This window comes from Balaenoptera ricei, chromosome 15 (assembly GCF_028023285.1).
Source record: "Balaenoptera ricei isolate mBalRic1 chromosome 15, mBalRic1.hap2, whole genome shotgun sequence".
Lineage (NCBI taxonomy): Eukaryota > Metazoa > Chordata > Mammalia > Artiodactyla > Balaenopteridae > Balaenoptera > Balaenoptera ricei.
In genome coordinates, this window is record NC_082653.1 from 85,148,602 (window position 1) to 85,161,796 (window position 13,195).

General features: G+C 47.1%; 2 protein-coding genes across 12 annotated transcripts in view; one reads left to right on the plus strand and one right to left on the minus strand.

Annotated features, from left to right (window-relative positions):
- Positions 1-13,195, minus strand: part of ZNF12 (zinc finger protein 12) — a 52,107-nt gene that overhangs the window by 23,031 nt on the left and 15,881 nt on the right. For 3 of the 11 annotated variants that reach the window (XR_009497499.1, XR_009497500.1, XR_009497498.1), the window contains one exon: positions 2,126-3,299. The exons of the other annotated variants lie outside the window; for them this stretch is intronic. The gene's annotated coding sequence lies outside the window, so the exon portion shown is untranslated. Of the gene's footprint in view, positions 1-2,125; positions 3,300-13,195 lie in introns of those variants that run through there. 11 annotated transcript variants of the gene reach the window in all.
- Positions 5,397-8,651, plus strand: LOC132349396 (speedy protein E4-like). Its single transcript, XM_059897759.1, has 5 exons — positions 5,397-5,481; positions 6,121-6,179; positions 6,660-6,745; positions 8,263-8,431; positions 8,592-8,651. The coding sequence occupies exons 1-5, from the start codon at positions 5,412-5,414 to the stop codon at positions 8,649-8,651; spliced, it is 444 nt and encodes a 147-aa protein (XP_059753742.1). The 5' UTR covers positions 5,397-5,411.

Genomic DNA, 13,195 nt, shown 5'->3' on the forward strand with positions numbered 1-13,195 from the left:
GCTGTTGGTGGGAATGTAAACTGGTGCCGCCACTATGGAGAACAGTGTGGATGGAGATTCCTCAAAACACTAAAGCTAGAGCTACCGTATGACCCAGCAACCCCACTCCTGGACATATACCCAGAGAAAACCATCATTCAAGAAGACACATGCACCCCAATATGTATAGCAGTACTATTTACAATAGCCAAGACATGGAAGCAACTTAAATGTCCATCGACAGAGGAATGGATAAGGAAGATGTGGTACATATATGCGATGGAATACTACTCAGCCATAAAAAAGAATGAGATAATGCCATTTGCAGCACCATGGATGGACCTAGAGATTATCATACTAAGTGAAGGAAGTCAGACAGAGAAAGACAAATATCATATGGTATCACGTCTATGTGGAATCTAAAACAATGATATGAATGAACTTCTTTACAAAACAGAAACAGACTCACAGACATAGAAAACGAACTTAAGGTTACCAAAGGGGAAAGGTGGGGGAGAGGGATAGATCAGGAGGTTGGGACTAACAGATACACACAACTATATATAAAACAGGCAATCAACAAGGACCTCCCGTATAGCACAGGGACCTCTACTCAATATTCTGTATTAACCTAGGGAGTTCCCTGGTGGCCCAGAGGTTAGGATTCCGGGCTTTCACGGCCGTGGCCCGGTTTCAATCCCTGGTCAGGGAATTGAGATCCTGCAAGCCACACAGAGTGATGAAAAAACCCCCCAAATTCTGTAATAACCTAAATGGGAAAACAATCTGAAAAAGTATAGGTATATGTATACATATAACTGAATCACTTTGCTGTACACTGGAAACTAACACAACACTGTAAATCAACTATACTCCCAATATAAAATTAAAAAATGTTTAAAGTGAATTATAAAAGAGTGGGAGGTGAGGGAGGGGAGGTTGAGGGGTGTGTGGTCAGCTTGTGGACATTCTTCTGATTGGTTGGTGGTGAGGTAATGTGAGGTCAACATCGTCAACCTTCTGGTTCCAGCTGGTCTGGGGTCTACGTGCTTGTGGGCAGCATGCAGTTAACTTCTTCCACCTGCTGGGGGTTTCAGTCTCTGCAAAACAGCTCCAAGGACGTGGCTCAGAACAGTATCTACAGCCCTTGAGGAGGAACTAAAGGTCCTTGACTTTGTTTAACGGCTACACTAATATTATTTGGTCTTTTGGGACTGTTTTCCTTTCTTTTTGCACTTTCTCACTTCTCTGATTAAATTGTTTGTTTCGAACTCAGAGAAGGCTAGGAGGCTAAAATTTTCTGAAGACAAGAAGCAGGCAGAAGACATGGGGAGAATCCATCCCAGGAAGGCCCCACAGGGTCCTGCTCAGTTACAACATCAGATTCAATCTGGGCTCTTTACGCCAGTTTTGGACAACATACCAACACATCTTAAGATGGGTCCCACCTAACTATAGCACATTTGGATAAGGTGAGGTGGGGTGGGATTATGCAAATCCAGATCTGAAGACTAGATAAAGCAATCAGGGTATTTCACAGTATACAAGAGAAATTTTCACGGGGACAGAATACCAACCTTCTAATATCTGAAAGCCTGTTAACCAAGAGGGGAGTGACTTCTGTTTTGTTATAGAAGGACCCAATCAGCTGTGATGGTTGAAAGCATGATGAATGCAAATCTGAACTCATTGGCCTCCTAACAATGGAAAGTCTACAGCAGAGGGACACAGGTCCTCAAGCAGCAGTGCTTTTCCCAGCAGTGCGGACCCTGAGGAGAGCCGGGCTGTGGCAGCTCTGGAGGACCTCAGATGCTCTTTGCATGGTCTCTGAGACCTACAACATCTCAGAAAGTCCACGAGTGCAAACCAAAGAGACAGTCCCTGCACCTTGGATGAACTGATTTGACTCTACGTATGCATTGCTTGGGCTAATTAAAAATATGTAAGTGATCAAAAGACAAAATAAAACTTTGGGCACACCCTGAACAACAGAGATACTTCTCATCAAAGTCCAAACAATAATTCAAAAGCAAGATTCAGAGCCAAAATGTGGAAACAACCCAAGTGTTCATTGACAGATGAATGGATAAAGAAAATGTAGTGTGTATATTCATACAACAGATATTATTCATCCACAAAAAGGAAGTTTCTAATTGATACAAAGAGCATTTATGTATTTTTAAATGATTGATATTTCTTTGTATAAACAGTGAAAATTTAACAATTCCACTTTTAAGAGGAAAGGTGTTTCTTTGTACAAACAATTAAGTCTCAGCAGTAGAGGCATAAGCACACACGTGCACACAGAGTAAACAGAAATACCTCCCCGCTACCTCCCCCCAATCTCATCCCCCGATGAGCCCTGCTGATTCTCCCTCCAAGTACATGGAACCTGTTTGCTTCTCTCCATCTTCTCAGACATCGTCTTCCTGTACTACCACAACAAATTCCCAACCATATCTGGGTCTCCAGACTTCCACTCTTGCTGAAACCCCACCCCATCCATTTATACAGCAGCCAAAATAAAGCTTTTCCCTTTCATTGCAAACTGGATCACGACACCTCTCATTCACCGGTTTCCCATTGCATTTGGCATACATCTGAACTTCTTTAGACCCAGGGTTTTATTTCCTTCTCACTCACTGTGTACTGTCCACACTGGCTTTGGGGTCTAGGAAGGAAATTTTAATACAGGTTACTGCACGGATGACACTTGACGACATTATGCTAACTGGATAAGCCAGATACACATGGACAAATGTTATATGATTCCACTTCTGTGAGATCCCCAGAGGGGTCAAATTCATAGAGACAGAAAGTGGAAGGGTGGGTGTCAGGGGCTAGCAGGGGAAGGGGAGTCAGTGTTTAACAGGGACAGAGTTTCAGTTTGATAGGGTGAAAATATTCTGGAGATGGATGGTTGGGATGGTGGTACAACAATGTGAATTTTTTATTGATTAATATTTTTGTTTATTTTTGGCTGCGTTGGGTCTTCGTTGCTGTGCGCAGGCTTTCTCTAGTTGCAGCGAGCGGGGGCTACTCTTCGGCGCGGTGCGCGAGCTTCTCATTGCGGTGGCTTCTCTTTGTGGCAGAGCATGGGCTCTAGGCGCACAGGCTCAGTAGTTGTGGCTCGCGGGCCGAGGAGTTATGGCTTGCGGGCTCAGTAGTTGTGGTACACGGGCTTACATGCTCCGCAGCATGTGGGATCTTCCCGGACCAGGGCTCGACCCTGTGTCCCCTGCATCGGCAGGCGGATTCTTGACCACTGTGCCACCAGGGAAACCCAACAATGTGAATTCTTGATGTCACATAACTGTACCCTTAAAAAGAGCAAATTTTATGGAATGTATATTTTATCACAATAAAAAAAGAGAGAAGGGAGGAAGGAGGGAAGTAGGGAGGGAGGCAGGAAGGAAGGGAGGGAGGGAGGGAGGAAGGAAGGAAGGAAGGAAGGAAGGAAGGAAAAGCAAGACTCAACACACCCAGGGGAGGAGTGGAAGTATGAGTTGGGAGGTTCAGAAGAAGCTTCCAGTGACACTGCATGACCCTGAGTTGGCTATTTTCTTCTCTGCATCTCGGCTACCGTGTACTTCCTACCCTCATACAAAAATAACCTGTCTTGAATTGGAGGTTTTCCCATTTAGTCTTTTTGTACATGTGACATTTTTATTCAGAAAAATAATCTGTCTTGAACTGGAGATTTTTCCATTTAGTCTTCTGTACACGTGACATTTTTATTCGGGTAGTGAAATTTCTGGGTCAACAGTGATACCACATTCTCAAAATTTTGGTAAGTAGACTAGAATTTCTTAATTGGAATCGAGGGGCAGGCTTTGGACAATCCATGGACTTCATGAAATCCAAAGGTGCCCTTTTTTGTTGTTTTGTGTTTGTTTGTAGACCCCCTTTGAAGGGTGTGTGAGCACCTGTGCTTTTCTATGATTTTAGCTTCTCAAAATGGCTCTTGGACTCAAAGGTGCCTGAGGGTGGCGGACGTGTGCTCCCCCAGTACAGAATTCTGAACACAGTGTCAGTACACATTGAGCAGAAGCGCTTTGCCAAACTGCGTGTTTTAACGTAACTTTTTAATCCAGTCAGTCAAGGCACCTGGGATCTTTTTTTTTACATACTTATCTCACTCTTGTAAGGCTTAACCGTTGCTGCTTCCCCTAAGTTTCCTTGTCCCTCTCCCCACTCTCCCACCAGGCCGTGGAAAAGGAATGGGAGCGAGGGGGAGAGTCCAGCAGGGAGAGGGCAGCGCACCTGCTGGGAAGCAGTAAAGAGGGGTCCGGACACCTTGAGGGGGGTTTTGGAGGACGGGCAGAGGTTGGGTCAGTGGCAGGAGATACCATTTACCCCTGATCTCTGGGACAAGTGCACACATAGGTCTGACAGTTACTTGTTTTCATTCAAACTGGTTGCCAGGTTGGAATGACCCATGATGACGTCACAGGCTTCCGACCTTCCTGATTGGAAGGACCAGACTCCGTGGCGCTCGGCAGCAGAGGTGGACAATAGCATCTCGCCAGAGCTTTTCTCCACTGCCAGTTGCCCCGCAGCTCGGAGAAGGGACGACCACTTGTGTTTTGCCCAAGTCCAGAAGAAGAGCTGGGACAAAGCAGAGTCTAGGCGTCGAGGAAGGGAAGAGTTTGGGAGAAATCATGGCCAATCGTCAACCGACTTCCCAGGCTGAGGACCAGGACTCCCAGCCCAGCTCCTCAGGGTACCCCCTGGAGGTGACTGTCAACGAAGAAAGCCCAGGACCGTCAGGTGAGGGAGCTGGCACGAGAAGGAACTTCAGAGGCTTGACCAGTAAGGAGGAAAGGGTACAGAGGTCGGGAAGGAGCACCTGCGTAAGGTGCCTATGAAAGAAGGGAGACATTCAGAAAGCCAGGGATTGAGGGAGGAGAGGACAGGAGCTGGGGACACGGAAACCCTGGGAAGCAAGAAAGAGGGTTAGGAGATGAGATCCAAGGATGAGAGAAGGGAAGAGAGGAAACAAGGGGAGGGTTCTTTTTCTTTTTTCCTAGTGGGACAAATTACCTACCATAAGAAAGAGTTTTCAGGACGAAGCTGGAAAAATGACAAAATGAGTCAGGGGAGGGATAGGTAGATATGGACAGAGAAAGATGGAAAGATGACTTGGGTCAAGGTCAGAGGTCTATGAGACTGAAAAGGGTAGGGGTGTTTCGGGGGGGAGGCGGAGTTGGGGTGGGGTTGGGTGGTCACAAGTGGCTGAATTCCCAAGACGAGAACGTCCTATTGTAGTCTCTTGTCTTTTCTCAGCCCCCCGGGCCGGCTGCAGCTCCCCGCCTCAGCGCCCTGGCTCTAAGAGGAAGAGGTCAGTGGCGTTCAGAGAGGAGGAGGAGGAGGGCGAGCCGGCCACTGAGGCCCAGGACACCTGGGTCGTGGAGTCGCTGAATGGGCTCAAGATGAAGCTCAAGCGACAGCGGGTGTCTTCAGTGCTGCCTGAGCACCACGAGGTCTTCAACAGGATGCTCGGTAAGGACCAGCCCCTTCGCCCAGCACCCTCCAATCCTATACTTGAAAAACAAACAAAAACTTCCAATGACTACACTTTCCCAATGGAAAAGAATTCCCTGCTAGTTGGTGCACTCTCCGTCCCTGGCGGACTGTCTACGGATAAAGGACACAGGGGACACATAAATGATACAGGATTAGGTTAGACTTACAAATGATACAAGACTAGGTTAGATTTAGAAGTGATACAGGATTAGGTTCGCTTGGTTTCAACTGTATCCCTGAGACTCTAGCTCTTACTGGCCTTCTGAATCTTACCGGCGTGGGGCGGGGGAGGGGGGAGGGGCTGACAAGCCACCTTCGCCCTCTGACATGACTGTCAATTGAGAAATTGGCTGTGAGTAACTCCATGCCCTCTGCAGTGGTACGTGAATGCATGATGAAGGGGCATCATTCCCTGTCACTCGGCCCCCCTAGAAGGGGAGTCACCCCTTTTCCTACCACAGTGAATGATCTTCCCTCCCCTCTTCCCATCAGCTTCACCCTGGGCCACATCTTGGCATTTCCCCGGGGGGGGGGGGCGCGGTTCTCCCTCTTGGCTCTGGAATGCTCCCACAACAGCCCTGTTCCCACTGGCAAACATCTGCCCTCTTTTCACAGAGGATCCCGTCATTAGGAAATTCCTCGCCTGGGACAAAAACCTGCAAGTATCTGACAAGGTAAGTCACCCACTGAGATGGATTCCTGCTCCAGAGCCTGTCCTGGGTGGGCACGCGGGGTGCTTTCTCCACCCACGTTTCCACTCCCCTCCCAACCTGATGCCTTGTCAACACTACCTTCCAGGGGCCTCGAGGTCCCCTCTGGGATCTGAGCCCCAGGTGTGCCCCTTTGGTGGTTGCTGCCTAAGTCCCCTCTCCTCTCAGCTCCTGGGGACTCGCCTTGGCTCCGGTTCATCAAACACCGTCCAGTGCCAGCGGCCCTAAGTCCACGCCCTCAAACCCACAGCCTCTCATCCTTGGAGCGTCGCAAATTCTGACCTTCTGTCCTCTCCCCTTCCCCAAATAATCAGGCTCACCCAACACGGGGGTCTCTTCTCCAAGTGGCACCACCCATTCCTCATCCCCTGCTCCCTTATCCCACTGTTTTTCCTCTTCCAGGATGTGACCTCTCTCCTACGTTTTCTTCCCTCTTTCCATCAGTATCTCCTGTCGATGGTGATAGCTTATTTCAGCCGGGCCGGGCTCTTCTCCTGGCAATTCCAGAGAATCCATTTCTTTATAGCTCTGTGAGTATCTTGCTCCATCCCCTCCATCAATATTCAACCCCCTGGGAGGGCGGAGGGGGAGACCTGGGGCTCTGACCTTTCATCTATTTTTTTAAACCCCTCTGTACTGTCCACTCTGGCTGTGAACATGACAGGATTACGGTAGAGTGGTTTCTTTTTCAAACGAAGTTATGTTTTTTATACCATTCATTGTCAAAACAAACTACCCTAATGTCAATTAAAACACTGAACGAAACAAAGCAAAACACTCCTAAGAGGAGAGGAAGAAAGAACTGACACCATCCTGCCCACAAGTAAATAGACTTGAGACGTTTCCGGTTCTGATTCTCCGGTCTCGGGTCTTCCCACATCAGCACCAAGTGTGATTATCTTCCGTTTCTGCGTTCCCACGACAAATGCCACAATCGGGGGCCCTTATCACATAGCGCGGACCTGATGGAAAATGCTCCCCACTGATGTTTCTTCCAAGTCTCCCAAGCCAGTCGGCTCTATTTGCCTGAATATCCTTACAAAACCCAGGTCTGACCGCTTCACACAATGTCATTGGCTAATTACGTGCCAAATCAAGGCCAGAGTTCTGGGTTGGAATTCAACTCTCTCTGCAATCTCCATCACACTGTCCTGATACTTTATTCCTTTGTGTCACTGTTCCTTCCAAATACCCTGCCCTCTAAGTTTCTATTGTGCTTTCTGTCCAGGGATCTTTCCCACACATTTATCTGAAGAAAATGACCCTATCCTTAAAGTGGGTTCAAACACCAAAACCTTCACGATGCCTGATCTCCCTAACTTCTGCATCCCGGAGGCACTTTAGTTAAAATCGTATTAGAATGTGATGCTTTGCATTACAGTCATTTCTTATCTCCCCCCCTTCCCCTTCCCCAGTCCCATTAGACTAGACACAATGTGGAAGGCAGGTCTTGTCAAAATGTCAATGCATTCCCAAAACACTCAGCACAATTCTTTTCATTTTGCGAATGTCTGTTATTGTGAGTCTTCGAGGTAATCAGTATTGCATTTGGCTACGAGATAAAATGTTCATTCATTCATTCATTCATTCATCTAATGAAACCTTATAAAGTACACCCTACACGCTGGGGAATATGAGGTGATGGGAACAGAGATTCACAAAAGGCTGTTGAATTAATGCATCAAGATGAACCAAGCCCTAAATGTGTCATTTGGTAGGAGAGGGATGAATGCAGAAATAGATCAGATCAGCTCCTGCCCTCAGGAACTGTACATACACCTGCAACATAGGGAGAGAGGTGTGTGCACATACAACAAGTTGAAGGGAACAGGGGGTTTGGATTTTGTCCCCGGCATCAAGGTGTGAGAGGCACCCTTGCGAAGGTCCTGCCTGGCAGTGGCGCCGTGATGACTGGGCGGCTCTCGGGGACGCTGGGCAGGGCTGGGTGGGTCGTGTCAGGATGCTCAGCCCGCCTCTTTTCTGGGAAGCTGATCTCAAGTGGAGGCCCTTCCTGTGCTGATGACAGCCACCTGATGTCTTTCCCCAGCTACGTGGCCAACGACATGGAAGAGGACAACCAGGCCCCCAAGCAGGCCATCTTTTCGTTCCTCTATGGAAAGAACCGCTCCCAGCGTCCCTTGTTCCACAAACTGCGTCTCCAGTTCATCCGTTCCATGGGCTGGAACGCTAGGGTCACTCGGGAAGAGTGCGAGCAGGTGGGTGGGCTGTGGCGGTCTGGGGGAGGAGCAGGGCCGGAGAGGAGGTGGGGATCATGGGGGATTCGGTCTGGGACTTGGGGACGGATGAGAAAGAACCGGACGTGGGGCAAGGGGAGGCAGCGTCATCCTCATTTCCAGGGGCTGTTTGTCTTTCCAGATCCAGGCTTTTGATCCAGAGCTCTGGGTGTGGGGAAGAGATCGCGCCCTCTTGCCCTAGAGGTCCCAGGACCACGCAGGCCTGAGGTCATCGGCCTGCGCAAAGGTAGGTCTGCGTCCGCAAAGGTGCGGGCGGAATGAACGCGTTGCTTACTGAGGAAATCGGAGGAATCCCGCTGCTGGACCCACATCACCTCTCACGCTGTGAAGGGGGCCAGCCGGGCACACAGCCACACGCCGACACAGCGCCCAGCCGCGGCCTCACAGCCACACACACACACCAGCACCGTGGGGCCCATGGGAGCCAGACCTCGGGGAAACCAGTCTGTCACAGACGCATGGGTCTCACTGAAGTCATTTCACCCAAAGCAATTGGGTCCAAATAACAGCTTTGATGAGATGGTGATTTTTTTCCATATACGGTGTTTCGAGTTTCCCTTTTTAATTCATTTTTGGCCTTACATCCCTCACGGATATGGGTTCTAGGATTTACCTACCACAAAGTAAATGTCTACAAACAGGATATTAGATAGAACAGCCTACACGTTCAATAAGAAAAGACGAATTATGACTAGCTTTATTTTCATCCAAATTTACTTTCCAATTGCTTATGGCCAGATCACCTGTGACTCTTTATTTCCCCTGACTCACCACTTCTGGACCAATGATTCCTCTTGTACAATTCACCTTTTCCCCCTCAACTTTATGCTCAAGGGGGTTTATCAGAACGACTGAAGGTTAAGGAATGCCATCTGCAGCATGGCTTATTACAATGGACACATTAGAGTTCTAGATGTGGGCAGAGGATTGAGCAAACCTTTGGTTGAAATCTTGCAAACTAGCTGTCAGTCCATTCGACCTGCCCTAACAAAATGCTACAGACTGCGTGGCTTATAAACAACAGACCACAGTCTCTTTTACAAGGGCAATAATCTCATTCATGAGGGCTCTACCCCATGACCTAATAACCTCCCAAAGACCCCACCCTCCTAATACCAGCCCCTTAGTGATTAAGATTTTAAGATTTCAACATAAGAATTTTGGGGGACACAAACATTCAGCCCATAAAACTAACCAAGTTTAGGACTGACTTTTATTTAAACATTAGGATCCAGGGACTTCCCTGGTGGCTCAGTGGTTAAGAATCCGCCTGCCAATGCAGGGCACACGGGTTCGAGCCCTGGTCCGGGAAGACCCCACATGCTGCGGAGCAACTAAGCCCGTGCGCAACAACTACTGAGCCTGCGCTCTAGAGCCCACGAGCCACAACTACTGAGCCTGAACTCTAGAGCCCACAAGCCACAACTACTGAGCCTGTGCGCCTAGAGCCCGTGCTCCGCAACAAGAGAAGCGTCATGAGAAGCAACGGAGAGTTGTCCTCGCTCACCACAACTAGAGAAAGCCCACGCGCAGCAACAAAGACCCAATGCAGCCAAAAATAAAATAAAGAAAATAAGTAAATTAAAAATTAATAATAAAATAGACATTAAGATTAGGCATCAGGCATCAGGTCTCCTGGTCCACGATGCTGACCGGTCAGTGATGTCTGTAGTGTGGTTCCAAGTTCAGAATTTAAGTGGTGCCAAAGGACCAAGGTGAGTTAAGACTAAAGCAGCATTCTCCAAAGGCCAGCTCCCTGAGCAGAATCACCTGGAGTCTTGGCTATAAAGCAGATGACTGGGCCTGGCCTTAGGTGTATTCAGTCGTTTTTGCAGTCAGGCTCACCAAACTCCAAGAATCGCACTTGAAAACAATGAATGGTTCAGGATTGGGGCTCCGAATGGAGAATTTGAGATAAAACTGCAATCATAAATGAGTCTCAATTCTGGTGAGAACTAAGAATGTGAAAACCTTTGTATCTGGACAGTTGCCACTTTGAAATCTGACGTCCTTGCTCCTTCTCTTACTTCCAGATCACAGAGCCCAGGAGAGATGAGGATGTTGCACAGGAGGTCAATCCACACGCTGACGACAGCCGTGAGGAAGGGAGGGAGAAGCCTCTTGTGCAGATGATCGGGAAGAACCCAGCGTCTTCCAGAACGAGCTCAAGAGAGTTTTCGTGTCACACTCCTGGGAGCGGGGCATGCTTCTAGGAGTCTGTGGCAGGACAATAAGAAATCAGGGTTCTGTCACGTTCCATCCCTTTGGAAGGCACCACCTCAATTTTCAGATCATTTCATTCAAATCTCCCCTGGGATGAACACTGGAGGTCCCATTTTTTACACACTTCTTTGCCCCAGTCTAGAAGCATTTGAAGGTGGCGTGTAGGGGGCTCAGAACAGGAGGGAATAACTTTAAAATATATAATTAGAGCCACACGGTCATGACTGATGACTTAACTTTCACTGGCTTATTTTGAAAATGTCACCTATAAAATTATTGTATTTTTATATTTTATATTTATAGATGTATTTTAAATAGTTTTGAAATAGTCTTCATTGTGAAACATCTTATTCCCACCAAGTTTTGTGATGAGTATTACAGCTGTTGTATATTTACACCTATATACAATTTTATTCACATTTTCAAGAGAGATTTTTGGTTTTATCTATTACATAATACACATTTTATCTATTACATAATATTTCCATTCTACTTATAGCTAGGTGGGTATTTCCTCCCAATTCTTGTAAGCATAAATTTGTACATTGTTAGTTCTCATTACTGAATTGTGGGAATTCAGTCGTAAGTTTTTAACTTGTCTCAACAAGTTCGTATGTTATTTTAGATTATTAAAGAGTACCGTGCAATGCAGCTTTGGGGGAAATATAATAAAGATGAAAGTCTTCTCACAGTCATGATGTGTGTGGTCATTACCAGTGTGCTTCGCCTGTTTGCTGCCCGACGAGGTGTGGCTTAATGGCGTTGTGATTATCCAACCACATTTCTTAACTCTGAAAAATAATCCTGAATTATTTTTCATGGAGGAAAAACTGCAGAAGATGAGGCAGATCTTGCATCATTCAGGACTCCAATACTGAGAGACAAGTGTTGGGTAAAAGGAAACACGGCTTTACTGAGGAAGCCGGCAGCCCAGGGGGGAAGGTGGACTCGTCCCAAAGAACCTACTCTCCCCTCCTGAGGTTTTGCTTGAGGACTATATAGGGAAAAGAGAAAGGGGCTGCATGTTGAAGACAGGGTTACAGGGTGCGTGATCAGCTCACGGACATTCTTCTGATTGGTCGGTGGTGAGGTAGCGGGGACTCAACATCATCAGCCTTCTGCTTCCAACGGGTCTGGGGTCTACGTGCTTGTGGGCAGCATGCAGTTAACTTCTTCCACCTGCTGGGGGTTTCAGTCTCTGCAAAACAGCTCCAAGGACGTGGCTCAGAATATTACCCGATAGCCCTTGAGGAGGAACTAAAGGCCCTGGACTTCGTTTAACGGCTAAAGTATGATTATTTTGTCTTTGCTGTTTTTTCGGCCGCGCCACGCAGCTTGCAGGATCTTAGTTCCCTGACCAGGGATCAAAAACAGGTCTCTAGTAGTGGAAGCGCAGAGTCCTAACCCCAGAAATGCCAGGGAATTCCTGACAGTACACTTTAAGGAGAAAAAACCAGACCAAAAGGAACACAGTTTTAAGGAAGCTTAACTTTCTCAGAAATGCAGAAAGTGTGTTCTGCATTTATTTTCTTTTTTTTTAACACATTTATTTATTTATTTATTTATTTTCGTCTGCGTTGGGTCTTCGTTGTTGCACGTGGGCTTTCTCTAGTTGCGGTGAGCGGGGGCTACTCTTCGTTGTGGTGCATCGGCTGCTCAATGCGGTGGTTTCTCTTGTTGCGGAGCATGGGCTCTAGGCACGTGGGTTCCAGTAGTTGTGGCTCGCGGGCTCTAGAGGATTTTTTATTGTTTATGTTTTCCAAGTATTCATCAAATGTGTATTACTTGAATGAATGACACATAATTTCTCCCAACAATCTTCAAACTGCTTAAAACTATGACAATATTTAGCGTTTCAAATTTCATATGACCTTACTCTCTCCGTGCTCTAGTTTCTAAAAGCATGTGGGATCTTCCCGGACCAGGGCTCGAACCCATGTGCCCTGCACTGGCAGGCGGATTCTTAACCACTGCACCACCAGGGAAGTCCCTGTGCATTTATTTTCAAGAAAATAAGAAGGCCGGATGAATTCAGAACTAGGTGCAGAAAGCTCTTCCAGTGAGATACAGAATTTCGGCTGTTTAGGCAGATTTAGAGAACAACTTTTCCAACCACTTATTAAGGAGACCAATACTCCACGAAAAAATATATCATTTTTACAGAGAGAAAACCAAACTCCAGCTTTGCATCAATATAATATTTGATACTTAAGAGAACTATAAGCTCTTTTTTGAAAATCTCTGCAATAAACATCAAAACTGAGCCACCTTCGGCTGAGACAAATACAATTCCCTTTCCACCAATCTCATACAACTTTCTAGATTCATTCAGGTGGTGTCCTTCACTATCCTCTTTCTGGTGCTGGAACAATCAGTCATCTTACTTTAGGACCAAACTATTTTTGTTCCTGTTAATAAACAAAACTACATCTCATCATCTTGCATACAAAGTTGTACCTCTCGGTTGCTGGAACCAAGCAGGACCCTGCAGGGCCCTTCCAC

Bases quoted from the DNA above. Each gene is read 5' to 3' on its own strand.
- LOC132349396 (XM_059897759.1), top strand. From the start codon at position 5,412: ATGAAGCTCAAGCGACAGCGGGTGTCTTCAGTGCTGCCTGAGCACCAC. The intron at 5,482-6,120 runs GTAAGGACCAGC...CTCTTTTCACAG, and splicing joins GGTCTTCAACAGGATGCTCG to AGGATCCCGTCATTAGGAAA. The intron at 8,432-8,591 runs GTGGGTGGGCTG...TTGTCTTTCCAG, and splicing joins CTCGGGAAGAGTGCGAGCAG to ATCCAGGCTTTTGATCCAGA.